Below are 19,290 nucleotides of genomic sequence, written 5' to 3'. Positions count from 1 at the left end.
ACGGCAGGTGATGACGAAGATAATCAGCTTTTGGACACTTGCCCCGAGAAATTACACTTCGATGTTATGCCTCGCAGCAGGTCTCGGATGTCGGCGGATACTGCGATGGAAGTTTCCCTTCCTAGCTCTGTTGTCGCTGCAACCTTGGAAAGCTACTCAATGCCCCCTTCGGGTGCTGCTGCGCGTTTGTCTCGGGCCTCCTGCCTTCAAGGTCTGCTGAAAATCAACGTTGACTCTGGGTTCTTAGAGCAGAGAGGCCTGGGGCCCTCTACTGTTGATAACTCCACTACTTCGACTGGCTTGGGCCAAGATGAACCATTTACCGGTTCACTTATTGCTGGTTCTCCTTGCCCTTCGCTTAACGCGGTTCACCCATCTCCATCCGGGTCGGGTTCCCATTAGGTGCTTGCCCAAACCCATATTCAAGTTGGGCGTTCTTCTCCGCCCGATCCCTCTGGCTCTAGTCTGAGACCCCCTTGCTATGCAAATCTCAGCTCTTCTCGCCACGACTCCTACCACCAAGGCATCGAAGTGAAACCGGGTCTCCAGAGATCATGACTTGCCTTTTGGAGTCTCCGTTGGCCCTCCTCCCCCTTCCTCATGATTCGTGGCTTTCGTGGAATTCTCGAGGCCTCAGTCGCCTCGAAGCAACTTTGTCGAGATCCAAAATTCGTGCCTCCCATGCTGCTTTTTGTTGTCTTCTTGAAACTCACATCAAGGAGCCAAATGCTGGAAAAATTCTCATGTCCTTAGCTTCTGGCTGGTCCTTTTTATCCAACTACTCCTCCCACCCAAATGGTCGAATCTGGTTTATCTGGGACCCCCGCAAGCTTTCCATTGCTTTGCTTTCCTCTTCCGATCAGTTTATCCATCTCAGCTTTTCGGATTGCCTAGGCCAGTCTACCTATTTCTTTTCAGTCATCTATGCTCACAATTGCCCAATTCAAAGGTCTCTCCTCTGGACTGATCTGCGTTCCATCGCCAACAGCATAGGGACTCTCCCTTGGGGTTTGGCGGGAGATTTCAATGTAATCAGGTACTCCTCTGAGAAACAAGGAGGTTCCCACCTTGATTTGGAGGCTATGGAAAGTTTCAATGAGTGTCTCAATCATATAGGGGTCAATGACCTTCGGTGGACTGGTTTCCCTCTAACTTGGTGCAACAAGAGAGCAGGAAGTCACCGCATCTCTTGTAAGCTGGACAGATTTTTGGTTAATGAAGCTTTGCTCTCTTCTTTCCCTTCCTCTCTGGCTACCTTTGAGAACCCTGACATCACTGATCACTCTCCTATAAATCTCACCATTCAGCCTTATACTTCTTTCGGCCCAAAACCCTTCAAGTATTTTGATATGTGGTCCTCTCATCCTTCCTTCTTGCCCACTGTTACTGAGGCCTAGGCAAAACCTGTTCTAGCCTTCTCTTTCCCCTCTTGTAGCCTTTGCTAGAAAGCTTCACAATGTAAAGGAGTCCCTTAAGAGCTGGAAAAGGCTACCTTTGGTGATATTTCCATTCAAGTTGCTGATTGCAAGGAGAGGCTCCTATCAGTTCAGGTGCAGCTGCAAACTGATATGCTGAATATTTCTCTTGCTGAATCTGAAAAAGATCTCACTGTGGAGCTCAATACTTTGCTCTCCAGGGAAGAGAGCTTCTTAAAGCAGAAATCAAGAATCAAATGGCTTGATTTAGGTGACTCAAACACTGCTTATTTCCATCGGTCTGTCAAGGCAAATGTCAATGTTAACTCCATCTTCCAGCTCACTTCCCCTGATGGCTCTATAGCTACCACTGTCAAGGATATAAAGGAGCTGGCTGTTAAGCACTTCAATGACATTTTCAATGCTCCTCTTCCGGATCATGTTCCTTTGCAAAGTCATCTGCTAAACAAGTTATACTTGCCAGCCACTTGGAAGTTTTGAGTTCTATCCCCAAAGAAGAGGAGATTTTGGATGCAATTCACTCCCTCAAGGTCTCGGGGGCTCCAGGGCCGGATGGTTTCAGCATGGGCTTCTTTCTTGCTGCCTGGGATATCATAAAGGAAGACCTCATAGCAGCCATTGTCAGCTTCTTCTTTAACCCCAGTCAGATTAAAGGGGTCCATCACACTTTCCTTTGTCTTATCCCGAAGAAGGAGGGTGCCTCCATGATGAATGACTATAGGCCCATTGCTCTCTGCAATATCATCTACAAGTTTATTGCAAAGATCTTAGCCAAAAGACTCAAGAGTGTTGTTGATCTGCTGGTCAGTGATAACCAATCAGCTTTCATCCCAGGCAGGAACATCTTTGACAACATCCTTCTTTGCAATGACTTAGTGAGAGGGTTTGACAGGAAAAATCATTCGCCTTCTATTCTCTTGAAGATTGACATTCACAAGGCTTTTGACTCTCTCAGATGGGATTTTATTTCTCAAGTTATGCTCAAGATGGGGTTCCCTATGCCTTTTGTCAACTGGATTAGTCACTGCATTTCCTCTCCCAAGTTCTCTGTTCTCCTCAATGGCAGCCCGGCAGGTTACTTTGGTGCAACTATAGGCATTCGGCAGGGGTGCCCTTTATCTCCATACTTGTTCACCTTGGCCCTGGAAGTCCTCTCTAGGCATTTGTAGTCCTGTACTGATCAGCAGCTCATTACTCCTATGCCCAAGTGCAAAGCTTTAAAGCTTACCCACCTTGCTTTTGCAGATGACTTGATGATTTTCTCCAAAGCCTCCATAGCCTCGCTCGAGTGTATATTGCTTTGTCTTCGTCAATTCCATGCCACTTCAGGGCTCTGCATCAATCCTAACAAATCCCTCATCTTCTTTGCTGGTATTCCAAAATTGGACAAAAGGGAGTTTCTCGACAATTCGGGATTCCTTGAAGGCCATCTGCCAGTCAAGTATCTAGGCCTCCCTTTGATCCCAGCTAGGCTCTCTGCTCATCACTGCACTCCCATGTTGGATCTCATCAGGAAAAGGCTTCAGTTATGGAAAGCCAAGCTCCTTTCCTATGCCGGTAGACTGGTCCTCATCAGATCTGTCCTAGAAGCTTCCTACATCTACTAGTCCGGCATCTATGGGCTGCCGCAAGCAACCATCAAGTCCCTGGAATCCTTGTTAGCGGGTTACCTCTGGAAAGGCTCTAACACGCCTAGGTTTCTCTACCCTCTCAAATGGGCTTCAGTCTGCCTCCCAAAAAAGGAGGGTGGTCTGGGAATCAGAAGGATCAAAGAAGCCAACCAGGCTGGTATTATTAAGCTCATTTGGAGGATAGCCTCTAAGAAAAAGAGCATCTGGGTTGACTGGGTTTACTCGAGACTCCTCCGGCAAGACTCTATTTGGACTGTTACTGTCTCCTCTGAGGCTTCTTGGGTTTGGCGCAAGCTCCTGGAAGCTCGTCATCTTGTTCAAAGTCACATCCACAATCACATAGGTGATGGGCTCTCCACCTCTCTTTGGCTGGACAACTGGCACCCCAAGGTAATATTACTCCACCTTGTCACCCCAAGGGTTATCTATGCTTCGGGTCTTCATAGGAAGGCTCGGGTGGCTGACATTCTCCATCTTGATGATTGGGCTCCCCCCCCCAACCTCCTCTCCGCAGTTAGCTCTTATTTGGAGTGAGCTTCAGTCTATCAACAGAAGGTTGCCATCTAGGTGAGATAGTGTCTCTTGGAATGCAAACAACTCTCCTACATTCTCCTCTAAAGGAGCTTGGAACCTTATCCGGCATAAAGGTCCGATGGCTATTTGGAGGAAGCTTCTATGGTTCAGGCATCACATCCCTAGGCACTGCTTCACTGCTTGGAGGGTCTTCACCGAATGTCTTCCTACGCAAGCCTTCCTTTGCAGGCGGCACATCCAGGTGTCCAGTTCTTCCTGCCTGTGTTGGAGCAACTCGGAAGACTTGGCTAATCTGTTCTTTGATTGTCCTGTCTCCAAGGCCATATGGAAAGGCATCCTCTCCAAATGCTGGCCTGCCCAAAGAAGGATTCTCAGTTTCTCTAGAGAATGGATTTGGGTTGACATGAACTATAGAGGAACTTCTTTGTGTGATTCTGTGGGAAAGATGGCTTTCTGTGCTGCTCTTATTCACATTTGGATGGAGAGGAATATTAGGAAATGGACCACCAAATCGCGTACCTTTCAGCAGATTTGGGATTCCATTTCCTTTGAAATCTCCTCAAAGCTGCTGTCTGCCCCTCCCTCTTTTTGTAAGGACACCCCCAAGGAACAGGCTTATTGTTGTCTCCTGGGGTCTCTCTAATGTTTCTCTCTCTTCTAGCTCTTGTTAGCTAATGCTCTCCTAGCCGTGGGCTCTTGTATTTCCCCTTTGGACGCCCCTTTCTTTTTCTCTAGTAATTATATTCTTTATTCACCCAAAAAAAAAAAAAAAAACAAATGAGCCTGGGAAGTGAGTTCTCCGGCGATGTCTCCTCCCCCTCTGGCGGCCCCGTCTGCTGCACCACCCTCTTACCCTGCATGCCCTGCTGCTTCCCCCTGCTCAACCCTCCCCCTCTCGGCCATACCCCTGCTCTCCGAAATTCCCCTACCATTGACTCCCTCCCCTCTGCTTCACCCCCTGCTACAAACACTAACCCCGCAACAATCTCATCCCCTCCACCCAGCCCCATCCATGCCCGAAGCAACCCAAACCCCTCTTCCTGGAGTTCTCTCTTCTCCAGCAGCTCTTCCCCCACCATTTACAGACACTCACTGCATTTTGTCCCTCCTTCCATCGTCGATGACTCTAAGATTGGCTTTTGTCCCAAGGGCCTGCTCGATGACGAACTCTCCAAATGGCAATGCTGCCTCGTGGGGCATTTCCTTGGCGCCCGTCCACCTTTTCATGTCGTAAAATCATCTCTGCTCAAACAATGGCGTGCGGCAGGAGCAGTCTTCACCTACCTTCTCACCATCGGCATCTTCATCTTCAGGTTCTCCAATAACTTCGACAAATGTCGAGCCTTGGAGGGTAGTCCTTGGCTGGTTGGCAAGAAGCCGATCTTCCTCCGACAATGGAACCATCGTTCCTCTCTCAGCAGAATCGACCTCAAGTCCATCCCCATCTGGGTCAACTTGCCAGGTCTCCCCTTCCACTATTGGTGTGCCTCGGGTCTCAGTATAGTTTGTTTGACCATCGGCAATCCTCTCTTCTCCGACGAACGCACTAAAAAGATGGATCGTCTCTCCTTCGCTTGCATCTGTGTTGAAGTTTCTGCAGATGTGCCTCCTCCGGAGTTTGTCACCATACAGGAAGAAGATGGCCATTCATTCTCTCAGAGGGTCTCTTATGAATGGCTGCCTCATTACTACTCTGTCTGCAAGTCCTTCGGCCATCCTTCGAAGCAGTGTCTCCCAGGCCCTCTTGGCACTCCAGCTCCCTCGTCTCCTTCGACCAACAATGCAGTCCCTTTGGCTGAAGCATTGGACTATCGCTGCAGTCCCCTCGTCTCCATCGACCATCGTTACAGTCCCTCTGGTGTCACTGCTGCAGCTCTACTTCCAGTGGAGGAGAAGGAAGACTTTATGGATGACATTGTTGGGGCATCGATAGCTACCTTGCTAGATGACGATGCTACTGCCTTGACCCTGGCCTCGGTTCAAGCTCTGGCGAAACCTGCATCGGTGTCTAAAGAACCCAAACATCCTTCTCGCGGCTGGAAAAAAGATAGAAACCGCCGCCGGAAAAGCTCCCTTGATTCCGGCAAGGCTCCCTGCCATGGCGAGTCTCCCGATGCCCACCTACCACGCAAATCCTCTGAGGTTGACCACAACAGATTTGCAGTTCTTCAGTCCCTTGATCTTGGCGATGATGGTGATGTTGCAGCCTTGACTGCTACTCTCGAGACCTGCTTGTACTGCGACTCCGATCTGCAGGCTTCCCATGCTCCCCCTCTTTTACCCTCGCCCTGCTTACCTTCCCCTTTTGGAAACTCCAAAACACCTTTACCCCCTGTCACTCAAACCCTTTGACCTATTTACAACAGATCCCCTCTTCCCATTATGGACCACCTTTTCACCAAACCCCCTCCATGTGTCCTCATCCCCCCTTTTGTCCCATCTCAAGGTAACACCCTCTCTGGCCCGGCCCATCAACCCGCCAACTTAACCCATTTAACTTTCCCCATCCACCCAGCCCTTTTAACTCACTCCACATCAACAAACCCCCCTTGGCCAAACCAGTTCAGACCTGACCCTGACCCATCGGCTGGTCCTACCTTATCCCATGGCCCTTTGTCCACCTTGCACCCTTCCTCCCCCTCTTCCCCCCTGGTATGCTTCCCCCTTTTGAGTGAGTATCGCTTGAGGCCCCGCAGTGTTCCCCCAGGGTCTCGGGTTAGCTCCACTGCTGGTTGGTTGCCCTCTCCCCCCCCCCTTGCTCATGATCTCTTCGACCATTTGGAATGTTCGTGGCCTCAATGCCTCGGCTAAACAAGCTGAGATTCGTGACCGCATCAAATCCTCAAAATCCTCCCTTTACTACCTCCTTGACACAAAGGTTCTTGAACCCAACTCTCTCGCATTGTTCTTTCCCTAGCCCCCTCTTGGTTCCTCCTCTCCAACTACACCCACTCTCCTAACGGCCGTATCTGGGTTCTTTGGGATCCCTCCAAATTCCACATTTTGGTCTCCTCTGCCTCCCCCCAATACCTTCATCTTAGCATCTCTGATCATCTTCATAATCATCTCTTCTTCTTCACCATGGTTTATGCTTTCAATCGTCCCCTGGATCAGCTCCCTCTCTGGGACGACATCCGTACCATCTCTCAGTCCGTTGGTTTTGCCCCGTGGGGCTTGGGTGGCGACTTCAATGTTGTCCGTTATAGCCATGAAAAGTTGGGTGGTTCCCCCATTGACCACCTAGCGGTTGACACCTTCAATTCTTGTCTCGAGGATGCTGGTCTAAACGACCTTAAATGGTCGGGTGCTAGGCTTTCTTGGCACAATAGGCGCTCTAGCCTTGACAGAGTAGCATGCAAGCTTGACCGTGTCCTCGTCAATGACCCCTGGCTCTCATCCCTTCCTTCCTCTTATGCTGTCTTTGACCTCCCCAGCCTCTCTGACCACTCCCCCATTTCTCTCTTTGTCCTTCCCTATCTCTCCTTTGGTCCCAAGCCCTTCAAGTTCTTCGACATGTGGTCCTCCCACGATGGTTTCCTTCCTATTGTTTAGACTGCTTGGGCTATCCCAGTGCATTCCTTCTCCTCCCCTCTCCTTACCTTCTCTAAAAAGCTTAAAAATGTCAAATCTGCCCTCAAATCTTGGAACTCCTCCACTTTTGGAAATATCTCCTCCCGTGTCTCCTCTTGTCGTGACACCCTCTCCTCCATCCAGTACCGTCTTCAGTCTGACCCCCTCAATTCCACCCTCGCTGAGGAAGAGATCCTTGCTGCCTCTGAGCTAGCCTCCTCTCTCTCTCTCTCAAGAGGAGAGTTTCCTCAAACAAAAATCCCGGATCAAATGGCTTGAGCTTGGCGACTCGAACTCAGCTTTCTTTCACCGGTCCCTCAAAGCCAAAACCAACTCCAACTGCATTCTCTCTCTCACCTCCTCCGATGGCTCGGTTCTTTCCTCTGTTGATGCCATCAAATCTGAAGCTGTGACCTACTTCACTGGTATCTTTTGCACCCCCTCCACCCAACCCCTCATCCCGGATGGCCTCATTAACAAATTTGTTCCCTCAAACCTCTTCAACTCCCTCTGCTCCATCCCTTCAGACTCTGAGATTGAAACTGATGTTCGCTCTCATAAGGCTAGTAAAGCACTAGGCCCTGATGGTTTCAGTATGGGGTTCTTCTCCACTTACTGGGACATCATTGGAGCTGAGCTTATCAATGCCATCAAGAGCTTTTTCTTTAACCCCCACCAAATCCTCAACATCAACCACACTTTTCTCTGCCTCATTCCAAAATCCCCTGGAGCCTCCTCCATGACTGACTTCAGACCCATCTCCCTTTGCAACCTCCTCTACAAATTCATCGCCAAAATTCTAGCCAACCACCTCCAACTTGTCATCGACTCCCTTGTTAGCCCCAACCAGTCCGCCTTTATCTCCGGAAGAAGCATCTCGGATAACATCATCCTTTGCCAGGAAATTGTTCGAGGCTTCCACCTAAAATCCATCTCTCCTTCAGCCCTTTTGAAGATTGACATCCACAAGGCTTTCGACTCCATTCGTTGGGACTTCATCTCCCAAGTCCTTCTTAAGATGTCCTTCCCCCCCACCTTTGTCAACTGGATCCACTTCTGCATCTCCACCCCTCGCTTCTCCGTTCTCCTCAATGGCAGCCTCGCTGGTTACTTTTCCTCCTCTATTGGTATCCACCAAGGCTGTCCTCTCTCCCCCTTCCTTTTTTGCCTCTCCCTTGAGGTCCTCTCTCGCAGTATCCAGTCCAAAACTGACCTCCACCTCATCTCCCCCATCCCTAAATGCAAACCCACCAACCTGACCCATCTTGCTTTTGCAGATGACCTTATGATATTTTCTAAAGCTGATCCCCCCCTTCCTTGAGTCCATAATGTCTTCCCTTCACCTTTTCCAGGGGCTTTCCGGTCTCCGCATTAACCTCTTTAAATCCCAAATCTTCCTAGCTGGGGTTCTTGACACCACCATAGTGTCCCTCTCCGCCATCACAGGTTTTTCCCTTGGCACCCTTCCTGTCTGCTACCTTGGCCTTCCCCTCATACCGGCCAAACTTTCAACCCATCACTGTAACCCCATCCTTGACCTCCTCCGTAAGAGGCTTCAGCTTTGGAAAGCCAAACTTTTAACCTATGCAGGTCGTCTCGAGCTCATCAGATCGGTTCTCTAGTCATGCTACATCTATTGGAGCGGGGTTTTTGGCCTTCCCAAGGCTACCATAAAGGCTGCCGAATCTATTATGTGTGCTTTCCTCTGGAAAGGTGTAGACTCAGCCAGGTTCCTTCACCCCAAGAGCTGGTCTTCTACTTGCCTCCCCAAATCTGAAGGAGGTCTTGGTCTCAGAAGGATTAAAGATGTCAACTTGGTTGGTTCTATCAAGTTGCGTTGGAAGCTCCTCACCAACAAATCTAGTATTTAGACTTCCTGGGTGTATGCTGGGCCTCTTTATACAGACTCTATTTGGACTGTTAGCTCTGCCACTGACTCCTCTTGGATTTGGCGTAGAATTCTCCAGGTGAGGAATATAGCCAGGGACGCTATATCGTGTAGGATTGATGATGTGTTGCAGACCTATCTTTGGCTTGACAAGTGGCATCCTTCAGGTGTCCTTGCCTCCATCATCAGCCCCCGTGCCATTTATGCATCCGGCTTGGACAGATTTACCCCTATGGCTTCCATCATCACCAGAGGCGCTTGGTCCCCTCCCCCCCTCCCCTTGCTGATCCTTGGAGCTCCCTCTCCCTTATCCCCCCTGGTCACAGAGGCAGAGGTGACACCATCTTGTGGCTTCCCTCCCCCTCCGACACCTTCAGCTCCCACTCCGCTTGGGACATGGTTAGACATAGAGGGATCCCCTGTCCTTGGCATAAGTGGTCTGGTTCAAAGGGCACATCCCTCAACAGAGCTTCACCGCTTGGCGTGCCCTAACAAATTGCCTCCACACCCAAGCCTTCCTCATCCATTGCCACATGCAAGTCTCCCCCAGCTGCTGTCTCTGTTGCAATGGGCACGAAGATGCAGACCATATGTTCTTCACTTGCCCCTTAGATGCCGCCATTTGGAACCGGGTCCTTTGTCATTGCTGGCCTGCTCAAAGAAGGCCTCTCCCCTTATCTCGGGAATGGGTTTGGATCGATATGACTTTTGGAGGCAATTCGATTTGTGACATGGTTGGCAAGCTTGCCTTTTGTGCTACTATCTTCCACATTTGGATGGAACGTAACCTTTGAAGATGGACGTCCAACTCCCGCTCTTTCGACAAGATTTGGAAGGCCATCTTCTTCGATGTTTCATTTAAAGCTAGTTCCCTTCCCCTGGGTAGTGTTATGGATGCCCCAAGGAACAGGCTGATTGTTGTCTCCTGGGGTCTCCCTACATCCATTTTGCGCCCTAGCTAGTCTTTAGCTTCGGTTTTGTTGCTTGGGCTTGTACATTCCCCCTCCTTTCTTCGTAATTAAATTTTTATTCATCCAAAAAAAAAAAAAAAAAAAAAAAAAAAAACAAATGAGCCTGAAGATGCAACACATGTGCTGGTCATGGAGAACTTGGTGTATATGCACTACGAGGTGCACGTGCCTCTCATAGAGGCTACTTGAGAGGTCCCCCCCATCAGTTAGACCAACTGAGGAGGAGAATACAATGGATATAGAAATGACAGGCTTGCCTGGCACACTTGGAGGCCTGAGTCTGGAGGAGACTAGTGGATATGATGGGTATGGACAGACAGGACAGTGGCGTGCACCCTTCTTTGCTACAGAGAGCTCCAGTTTTGTGGGTGACCAATATACCTCTTCTTCATTCTCACTGCGTATGATGGTCAGTCACAGGATGGATCGTCTTTTGTGGAAAGCAGCATCTTCTCATACCCAACCCCCTAACTATATCAGCCCGGTCTACCAAGTAGCTACGGTGGGTCAACACTTGTATCATCTTCCTGGCCCAGTTATCTATATCCTAAGTTAGTTTACCTAGAGTATGTTGATGATGGTACTTATAAGGCTGTTGTGTTGGACTTTGAGTGTTGCTTCAGGCATACCATGACATGGCCATCATTTGTAATATTGGCGGAGCAATGGTAATCAAGAGGAACGGTACCAGAGGAGGAAGCCATCTTCTGGTGGTTTCAAGTCTCCTAGGAACTGTACTCAGACAATTGTACTTAATTGTCAATGATGACACTTTTTGACATTAGAGTACGATTAAAAGGGTTTTCTTCATCCATGATATGTATTTCAATGCTTTTATTTGAATGTTAGAGTAATCTAGTACTAAATTATGTATAGCATAGGTTATATATGAGAAAAGATACAATCATACAATAGGCTACAACATACAGTATAGCATAGGAACTGTTTCTTGTGGCCCAAACTGTTATCAGAGTTTACATAATTGCCACTGCTCTTTTATATTTGGAAGTATTCACTTTGGCATGACCTACATGGATACACCATGCTTTTGGAACCCTAGGTTACATTACATGGTATGGGACAGACCAATTAACACAGTCCTCCAATCTTTTTTTGGGTGCTAGGGGGTGTCTGACATCAATCCAATTGGAAAAGACAATCTCTTGACCAGAAAACTGTACGGGCTCCAATGCAGAAAGAAGATCATAACATTTTGTAATGAACAACAATATCAAGAGAACCAACGAAACTAACCAGTATCCCAGTGAGTGCAGTAACCCTAGAAATCACAAGTGGTAGCCTATTTAGCTGCAAGTCAACATGGATCGATTTCTTTGATATACTTTCCTGAATTTCTCCGTATATCCTCTCTACCCTGTAATAAAAGGACCACAATTGAGATTTACAGTGTAGCCTCCATATGTAAGTTAACTGCCATTCATACTTGAAATTTTTGATTGATTGCAAGCAACTGACATTAATCAAGGAAATACTAACCACATCCTGCCATCATCATCTAGTATTTCTTCCAAGATAAGTCTAATGGTCTGGTAACACTCCTCAACTGCATATCTCATGTAGTCATCTCTAGTGATCCTTTCCCACAGCTCATCTTGCGAGTCTTTGCTTTCAACAGCAATATCTTTAGCCATAAATATCTGAATAAATTGGGGGAATAATTTAAAATGTTAGTTCAAAAGTGAACCATAAGACAGACATGTGTCATGGTATAGAATTTTGGTTAGATATAAATTGAGGGAGCATAGAACAAAAAATTATAGCATGAGCTGGAACTTAAAGGTATCACAAGTAGAAGGATGACAAGATAGGTGAAAGTCGACTGGGATGGTTCAGTCACATAAAATAAAAGATTATGGTGTAAGTTGCAATGCCCTAAAAAGGAAGCAGAAGGTAAAAATGGAGGCAGAGAAAGTGAAAAAGAGCTGAGAACTTATAATACAATGGAAGTTAATGAACCAGATAGAAAGCAATGGCGTAGCCAACCTCAAGTAATTGAAATTAGGTTCCGTGGAGTCAAAACAATGAACAATAATGTAAATAAAGCCTTAAAGCACAAGAGCAGGGAGTTACCTTGCTAGCAAGAAGAAATAGGGGCCACTGAACCAAAGGAAGACTCCCAGAATTTTTAGGCATGAGAAGCAACTCCATTTCCCTACAAGTAACAAATAGTAAAATCTATAATGCCAACCAAACATAGTTTGCAACAAAGCAGGATGACATAGTTCAAACAATGGTGCTTACAAAGTATTGAGGTAGTCTTCTTCCCGCAAATTTCTAATAATCTCATTCCAAAAGGGAGAAAACTGAGCAGCATTGACCTTGCTCTTCATAACCTCCTTCAGCATCACAGTATAATAAGTTTCAACTAAGTTGATGCATCCATCCAAGCATGGCTTAAGAGAGATTATTGATATAAAACCATCCAATATTTCAGTATGAAGGAGCTAACAACTGCTCTGCCAATGTTCGGAAATAACTTGTAACAACCTTGTTCCAAATTTTAATGACAAATACCAAGATCCAGTCACTTTTTAACCTATTTCGTCCACGTCAGTTTTCTTACAATGGGGGAAAGTTGAAATGAGAAAGATGGAGGTCTTGTTAGTGAAGGCACAAGCACAGTGAAACTAACTCTGCCAGCTTTATAAAGGCCAATCGAATGGGCACTTTTAGCTTGAACCAAACCTATACTAAGGGTCCATTATAACTTAGCAAGCTCATTGTTTGGATCATTTTAGCAGGCTCAGTACAGCAGCACTCACCTAGTATTTTTCAAGTTGTCATCATAATTAAGCATCAGTTAATATCAACATACATCCAATACATAGTTAGTGGAGCCAATGTTGCTGATCAAAAGTCCTAGTGAAGTACTCCTCTGTTCCTTGAAAGACTGTCCACTTTGGGATTTTTAACTGTTCCAAAATGCTAGTCCATTTCAAGAACTTAACAAAAAAAAATTGGTAGTTTACCCCTTATCAATCACCACTAATGCAAACTTGGAATTCGCATTGAACAAGAAGAGAAACATGAGGAAAGTTGGAGTATTAATAATAATTTTTTTTTGTATTAATAATAATTCCTTAAAAAATGTGTGGCTTTTCAAATAGACGATCTTTGTCGGACATAGGGAGTCTAAATATTTTCTATTGTTGTGCCATTTGATTTAAGTATTATATAGATTATATAATGTTTCTAATTTTCTTTTGTATGGAAAAATCAAAGTCTGTTTTTGGTATGAGGCATAGTTCAAAAACTCGCCGACGAGAAACTCGAGCTGGTAAAGATGAGATAGCATGCGAAATAAAAAAAAATGCAATGTTTCAAAAAACTCGACCGAGATTTTGACTATTTCGCGAAATCTCGGCGAAATCTTGACCTCCTCAGTACTCATAGAGTCATAGTATTGTACTGTTGGGACTTGGGACTATGTAATATGCATTGTGAACTACGTATTATTCATTGTACTTGGGTTGGGTGTCTATGTAATATGCATTGTGAACACTTCACTGTATCTTGTGGTTTGTAGTAGAAACTTTAAGTCTTTAACTATTTCTGGTCGAGATGGCTGTTCGAGACGAGTTTTTGAACCATGGTATGAGGTCATTCTAAATACAAACTTGGGTATGAAGCCTATATCTAGTTTTCTGAAGTCCCGTCATCCCTTTATGTATGGAATGTGAATGAAAGGAAACTGGAAAATAATACTTGACAATTTTATTTATTTATCTATTTTCTGCATATTTCTTTTATCTATTCTGGATTTGATACATCCAACCAAAGGGAATCTCCTCCTTGGCATAGATAACTCCGCCCACCATGTTGACTAATTCAATGTAATCAAGATCTATAAACTGGTTGCATGAGGCCATATTGGATCAATAGAACCATTGGGATGTCCATACTAGTAACTCCAAAGGTTATGTTTTGGAGTTCAACATTGGATTACCAGCTGAAAAACCCACTACACAATTGAGTACAGAAAAACGAGCCCACAATCACAGCATAGAGTCTAAATGGCCTACAGCCAATTGGGATTTGCCAATAAATTTTTTATGAATATTCTGATGGTACGAATCATAGTTGTCACGGCGGCTAGGCGATCCAAGGAGCCGGAGGGTCCAAAATCAAGGCGACACCAATTAGCCGAGCAAGGCGTCCGCCAAGGCGACCAAGGCGCCTGGACGCCTAGGTGTCAACTAGGCGACGCCTTGACAACTATGAAAACGAATAGGTTGTTTGAAGAAAATCCAGTTTAGCGCTATCTGTTGTTGATTGCCACAAAACAATCAATGAAGGATTTTTAAAAGAAAAAAATCAATGAAGCAGTTGAAGGGGGCTTATTGCCTTCTTCAAGGAATGTCAAATGGTTCTCTTCCAACTTGAGAAATCAGGGCTCCCCTTTCCCCCTTTCTTTGTTTCATTCCTTTTAGTTTATTCTCCCTAAATTTCCAATCAATTATCTCTCAAGGTGGCAGAAATTTGTGTAATGTGGACTGAATGATGGATCCGCAAGTGATGGGCTCACTTAAGGATAGGATGAAAAAAGATTCTAATTTGAAGGCTAGATTTGAATCAAACCTGATATTAAATCCAACTGTTAGATTTTAAGAGAGAATCTACAAGATTTCCAGGATAGTTCCACCAATAAAAGTGATATTAAATAGCCAATTATTTGAGATTGATGTGGCAGAATAGAGAGGAGAGAGGAAATCCAGCTAGGCCATTGCCAAAGCAAATAAATCAGTCCATTAAGCAAAAATTCAACACAAGTCATGGGAGTGGTTACTTATATATATATATAAACAGAAAAAAAATAATCTATACTTCCGATACTAGACTTCCTAATAATTAGGAGATTAGAATTTAGATTTCCTAAACTAACTCATAGACTAACAACTAGACGCTCCTAACCAACTAGTGACACCAACATGTGACCCAATAAACATTATCCCTATGTGTAGAGATGGATGCTCCATGCAACAGTGTGATGCTAGTTTGCTCAGATCCAAGTATATTTTCATTGATGCCATCCACCCAACACATGCTGCTCACTAGAATCTTTCCAATGTCATTCAGCACACAGTCTTCCCTGTCAAGTTAATTAGATTAGACTTTTAGGCTGATTTAGATTAGACTTTTAGACTTTTCCAATGTCATTCAGCACACTGGTTTAGATAAACTTCGGGCGAAGGCATTCTCCCCTAGGCAATCAAAACCCTAGGACTTTGGTTGCTGAAACCCTACCTACTGAGGAAATCAAGTCTTGAATCATTGCTGAATCTGCAACTACCATCTGGTTATGCTTGCAGAGATTGATTTGATTTTTTTGGCATCATCCTTGATTGCTTATGCCTAAACGATAGGTCTTCAAGTGTCTGACCTTCTCCTAAAGTTTCAACCCAATCGGAACTACTATTGATGAGTTCTCTTGCCTGATAGCAGGACTGGTTCTACCACCTTCTATGTTTTAACAGAAGGTAGGAGAAGATATATCTTCTTACTTTATAGAAAGGGCCAGATTTCTCCATAATTACCCAAAAAAACTTTATTTCTTTAAGGTGGTGTCTATTTTACCCTACCTTTTCTGAAATTCCAGTTTCATCCTCTTTCTTAAATCTAATTACTTTTATGTCACAGATTCTGATTTCTTACCCAAAAGGAGTCCTGGATTGCCATAAAATTACAGAATTGCCATGACCGTAGTTATTTGAGTGGTTTATCATCTGGGTGGGCCCACACTCCCACAGCGACCCATAATCAGGGTTATTGAACCAGGGATCACATCAGTGTAGCATTGAAGGTCATCATTGAACAATTATGCTCCGCATCTCCTACACTCCCCATTCCTTGCTGCCTTCTCCTTCTCCCTGACATGGGCCGGTACCACAACCAGGCCAAATCCATGTCCACGTGTATAGACACATTATTTTTTTTTTTATAGCTCTCAAGTCAAGAGCCATGCACCCATGTGTGCCTCAAAGCTAAAAATACAACACCTTGGATGGATCCAAAAACTACAAAACCTTGAAACCTAGGAACGAATCCAAAAGAGAGAGAGAGAGAGAGAGAGATTCAAATCTGTTATCTAAGAAACTGCTAGATTCCAAAAATCATTGACGGGATCTTGCCTCAGGCACTGAACAAAGCAACTTGAGACCCAGCCAAGCTCCAGATTAAAATGTTTTTCAGATACACTGCTCCAAGATGACTTTTTTCCCGTTACTTCTCTTCTTTTAATATGTAAGTAATCTATTGCCACATTCACAGCTTCACAGTCTGGAGGGTTTTCACCCGCTGCCTCCCCTCTCAGTCCTTCCTCATCCGCCGGCAGATTCCAGTCTCCCCCGATGGTCTCTTTGTTGGAATGCCTCTGAAGATGTGGATCACCTATTCTTTGACTGCCCCGTCTCCTATACAGTTTGGTATGGCTTGCTAGCTAAGTGCTGGCCTAGGAGAGAGAGAATTCTGCCCTTTGATAAAAAATTGATCTAGGTTGACATGTTTTTTGCAGGGAAATCCTAATGTGACAAGGTGGGAAAATTAGCTTTGATGCTGCCATCTCTCACATATGGCTTGAGTGCAACCTTAGAAGGTGGTCCTCCAAAGCTAAATCCTTACATCAGATTTGGGACTCTATTCTTTTGAAGTCAAAGCCAAGATTTCAGGGTCTCCTGGTCGATGTATTGATTCCCCCAGAAATAGGCTTTTTGTCCATTCTTGGGGTCTCCCCCCTTCTATCTTACAAGCCCATGCATATCCATCCCCCACCATGTAAAGGCTGGCTTCGTTCTTGTTGTATCTATTCTTTGGTAATGAATTTTCTCTTTCAAACCCATTTTCTCTTTCAAACCCAAAAAAAAAAAAAAAAATCTACAGCTACATTAATGGCTGTTAATGATACCATGCATTTTGTAAGTTGTAACATTTTATTTCTAGTTGATCGAAATTACCCTCAATCAACTATAGAGAGTATGCAGATTCCAAAGCCAGGTTCCTAGTGCTCTGAGAAGATGGGACTGTTTTGTGTTCCTAACAGCCATACACCTAGTAAAAAGTCAGCCAAGTTGGAAACCATAGAATTAGGCATTGAATAAACCCTCTTGCTTCTGCATATTTTTCACAATATGCTAGATTCAAGGTTAAATTTTTTTCAACAAAAATCAAGGTTCTTGAAAGAAAGTAACTCCATGGAAAATATTTAAAGCAACTATGAATCAGAAGAAAATTTTTGAGGTTAAAGCTGTTAATGCAAGGAAATTTATAGGAGTTTTTAGGGCATTTAACAAAGAGTCAATGTAAAGATGGTTAACTAAGTACAAGTTTCTACAATATATTTCACACATCAGACTGTGCAACTCAAGCAAAACAATGATATGAAGAGCACAATCAAGAAAACAATGAAAAGAACCTTAAAATAATAAGTCAGAAGTAACCAAAAGAAATACATAAATTCACATAAACAGTTGGCAATTTGAGCACACACACACACACAGCAAAAAGATTCATTTAAACCCAAAGCACATCAGTTTCAATGCCTCACCGAATCAGGAGACTGGTTGGAAGTCCTGCATACAAGACCATAAACTTAGATGCTTAAATGAGAGAGAGAATGAGATGTATATATATAGATATATAATAATAATTGGCAAAGATTAGCACCTTCTGGGAACAGGAATGTGAAGAGTCTCCATGAAAGCTGCAGGAAACTTCTCAAAGAGTTTGTGGACAGCTTCCAATGATCTAATCTGAAGAAATGAAAATTAAAGTGAACGCAAATTAGTGAATTATAAAAAAAACAATGCGGTTATTTATTCTGAGCAGGCCATCAGACAATTATGAAGGGCATACCCACCGCCACTGTGGGGTCTGGGAGGGTCATAATGTACGCAGCCTTAACCCTGCTTTGCCGAGAGGCTGTTTCTAGAGACTCAAACCCGTGACCACTTGGTCACAAATAATCTTACAAAATGTTTTGAGTAAAAAAAAAAAATTATCAGGAACCCCCCCCCCTTTGTTTTATAAACAATTAACAGTTTTTTGGGTGAGCAGGTGCAGGCCCATAGGACTGCATTATCTGGTCCATGGCAGGTCAGATGGGACACAAATTCTACAAACAGGTACGCCCCATCCTGTATATGTGCCAAGAGGGGGGGTGCATAGTACTAAAACTCGCGAAATTTCGGTTGAGATATCGAATATTTCGAGTATCTCGACCTGTCCAAAACGAAACGCAAGTCCGAAATGAAAAAATGCAATATTTCGAATATTTCGGAAATTTCGGTCATCTCGTTTCGGAAATCTCGGACATTTTTGGCATTTTACACCCACAGAAAAATACCATATTTCGACCGAGATTTCAACGAAATTTCGGTATCTCGGAAATTTCAGTCAGACCGAAACACCGAAACGAAACGAGATTTAGTACCATGGGGGGGGGGGGGACATAATGTACGCAGCCTTACCCCCGCTTTACCAAGAGGCAGTTTCCAGAGACTCAAACCCGTGACCACTTGGTCACAATTACATCTTACAAAACTTTAAAGTAAAAAAAAAAAGTTATCAGGAACCACCCCCCCCCCCTCTTTCTTTTTTTTATACGCACTTAACAGTTTTTTGGGTGAGCAGGTGCAGGCGCATAGGACCGCATTATCTGCTCCATGGTAGGTCAGATGGGACACAAATTCTACGAACAGGTAGGCCCCATCCTGTATTTATGTACCAAGTAAGAGCCCAATGTGACTCTTCCATGTGATAAAATGAAGTACTGAAAAATGGTGGACACAACACAGCACTTGGCAGTGCTACACCATTTAAAATACAAGGGGAACATAAAATAAACTGTGGCCGATACAATTGAACTTGGTACCAAATTTGACACATGACCAGTACGTGGTGCCCTCATCCCATTAAATGCTTGAGAATCTCACAATTGGTACGCCGAACGGAAAAAATTGGGGAACTTCACTGATTTAGATTTGGTAGACAATCGGTCATCTCGTTTCGGAAATCTCGGACAATTGGGGAACCACCCCCCTATTTGAATCCAATAAAAATAGTTAAAAAATAAATTCCAAAAGGATAAAAAGTCAACCACCCAATTCAAGAACAAAAAACGGATTTTTGGCAGTAGGTGCACTTTTCAACTTTTAAACGCTGGGGGTTTCCTCAAATCTAAAAATTCCATGAATCTTAATATGGTAAACATTGCCAAAAAATGAACATGCAGTAAAATATTCATT

At 44.5% G+C, this 19,290-nt stretch overlaps 1 protein-coding gene across 1 annotated transcript in view; it reads right to left on the bottom strand.

Moving 5' to 3' along the window:
* The window catches only part of LOC122643915 (callose synthase 9), a 164,340-nt gene that overhangs the window by 52,795 nt on the left and 92,255 nt on the right, over positions 1–19,290 (bottom strand). Inside the window, exons 23-28 of the mRNA XM_043837490.1 lie at positions 17,711–17,796; positions 17,592–17,616; positions 12,293–12,387; positions 12,122–12,203; positions 11,528–11,688; positions 11,285–11,405 (exon numbers count right to left, since the gene is read on the bottom strand). Of these exons, the coding sequence (XP_043693425.1) occupies positions 11,285–11,405; positions 11,528–11,688; positions 12,122–12,203; positions 12,293–12,387; positions 17,592–17,616; positions 17,711–17,796 (570 nt within the window). The remainder of the gene's footprint in view (positions 1–11,284; positions 11,406–11,527; positions 11,689–12,121; positions 12,204–12,292; positions 12,388–17,591; positions 17,617–17,710; positions 17,797–19,290) is intronic.

Source organism: Telopea speciosissima, chromosome 10, assembly GCF_018873765.1.
Source record: "Telopea speciosissima isolate NSW1024214 ecotype Mountain lineage chromosome 10, Tspe_v1, whole genome shotgun sequence".
Classification (NCBI taxonomy): Eukaryota; Viridiplantae; Streptophyta; class Magnoliopsida; order Proteales; family Proteaceae; genus Telopea; species Telopea speciosissima.
This window is presented reverse-complemented; position numbering and strand designations above follow the sequence as displayed.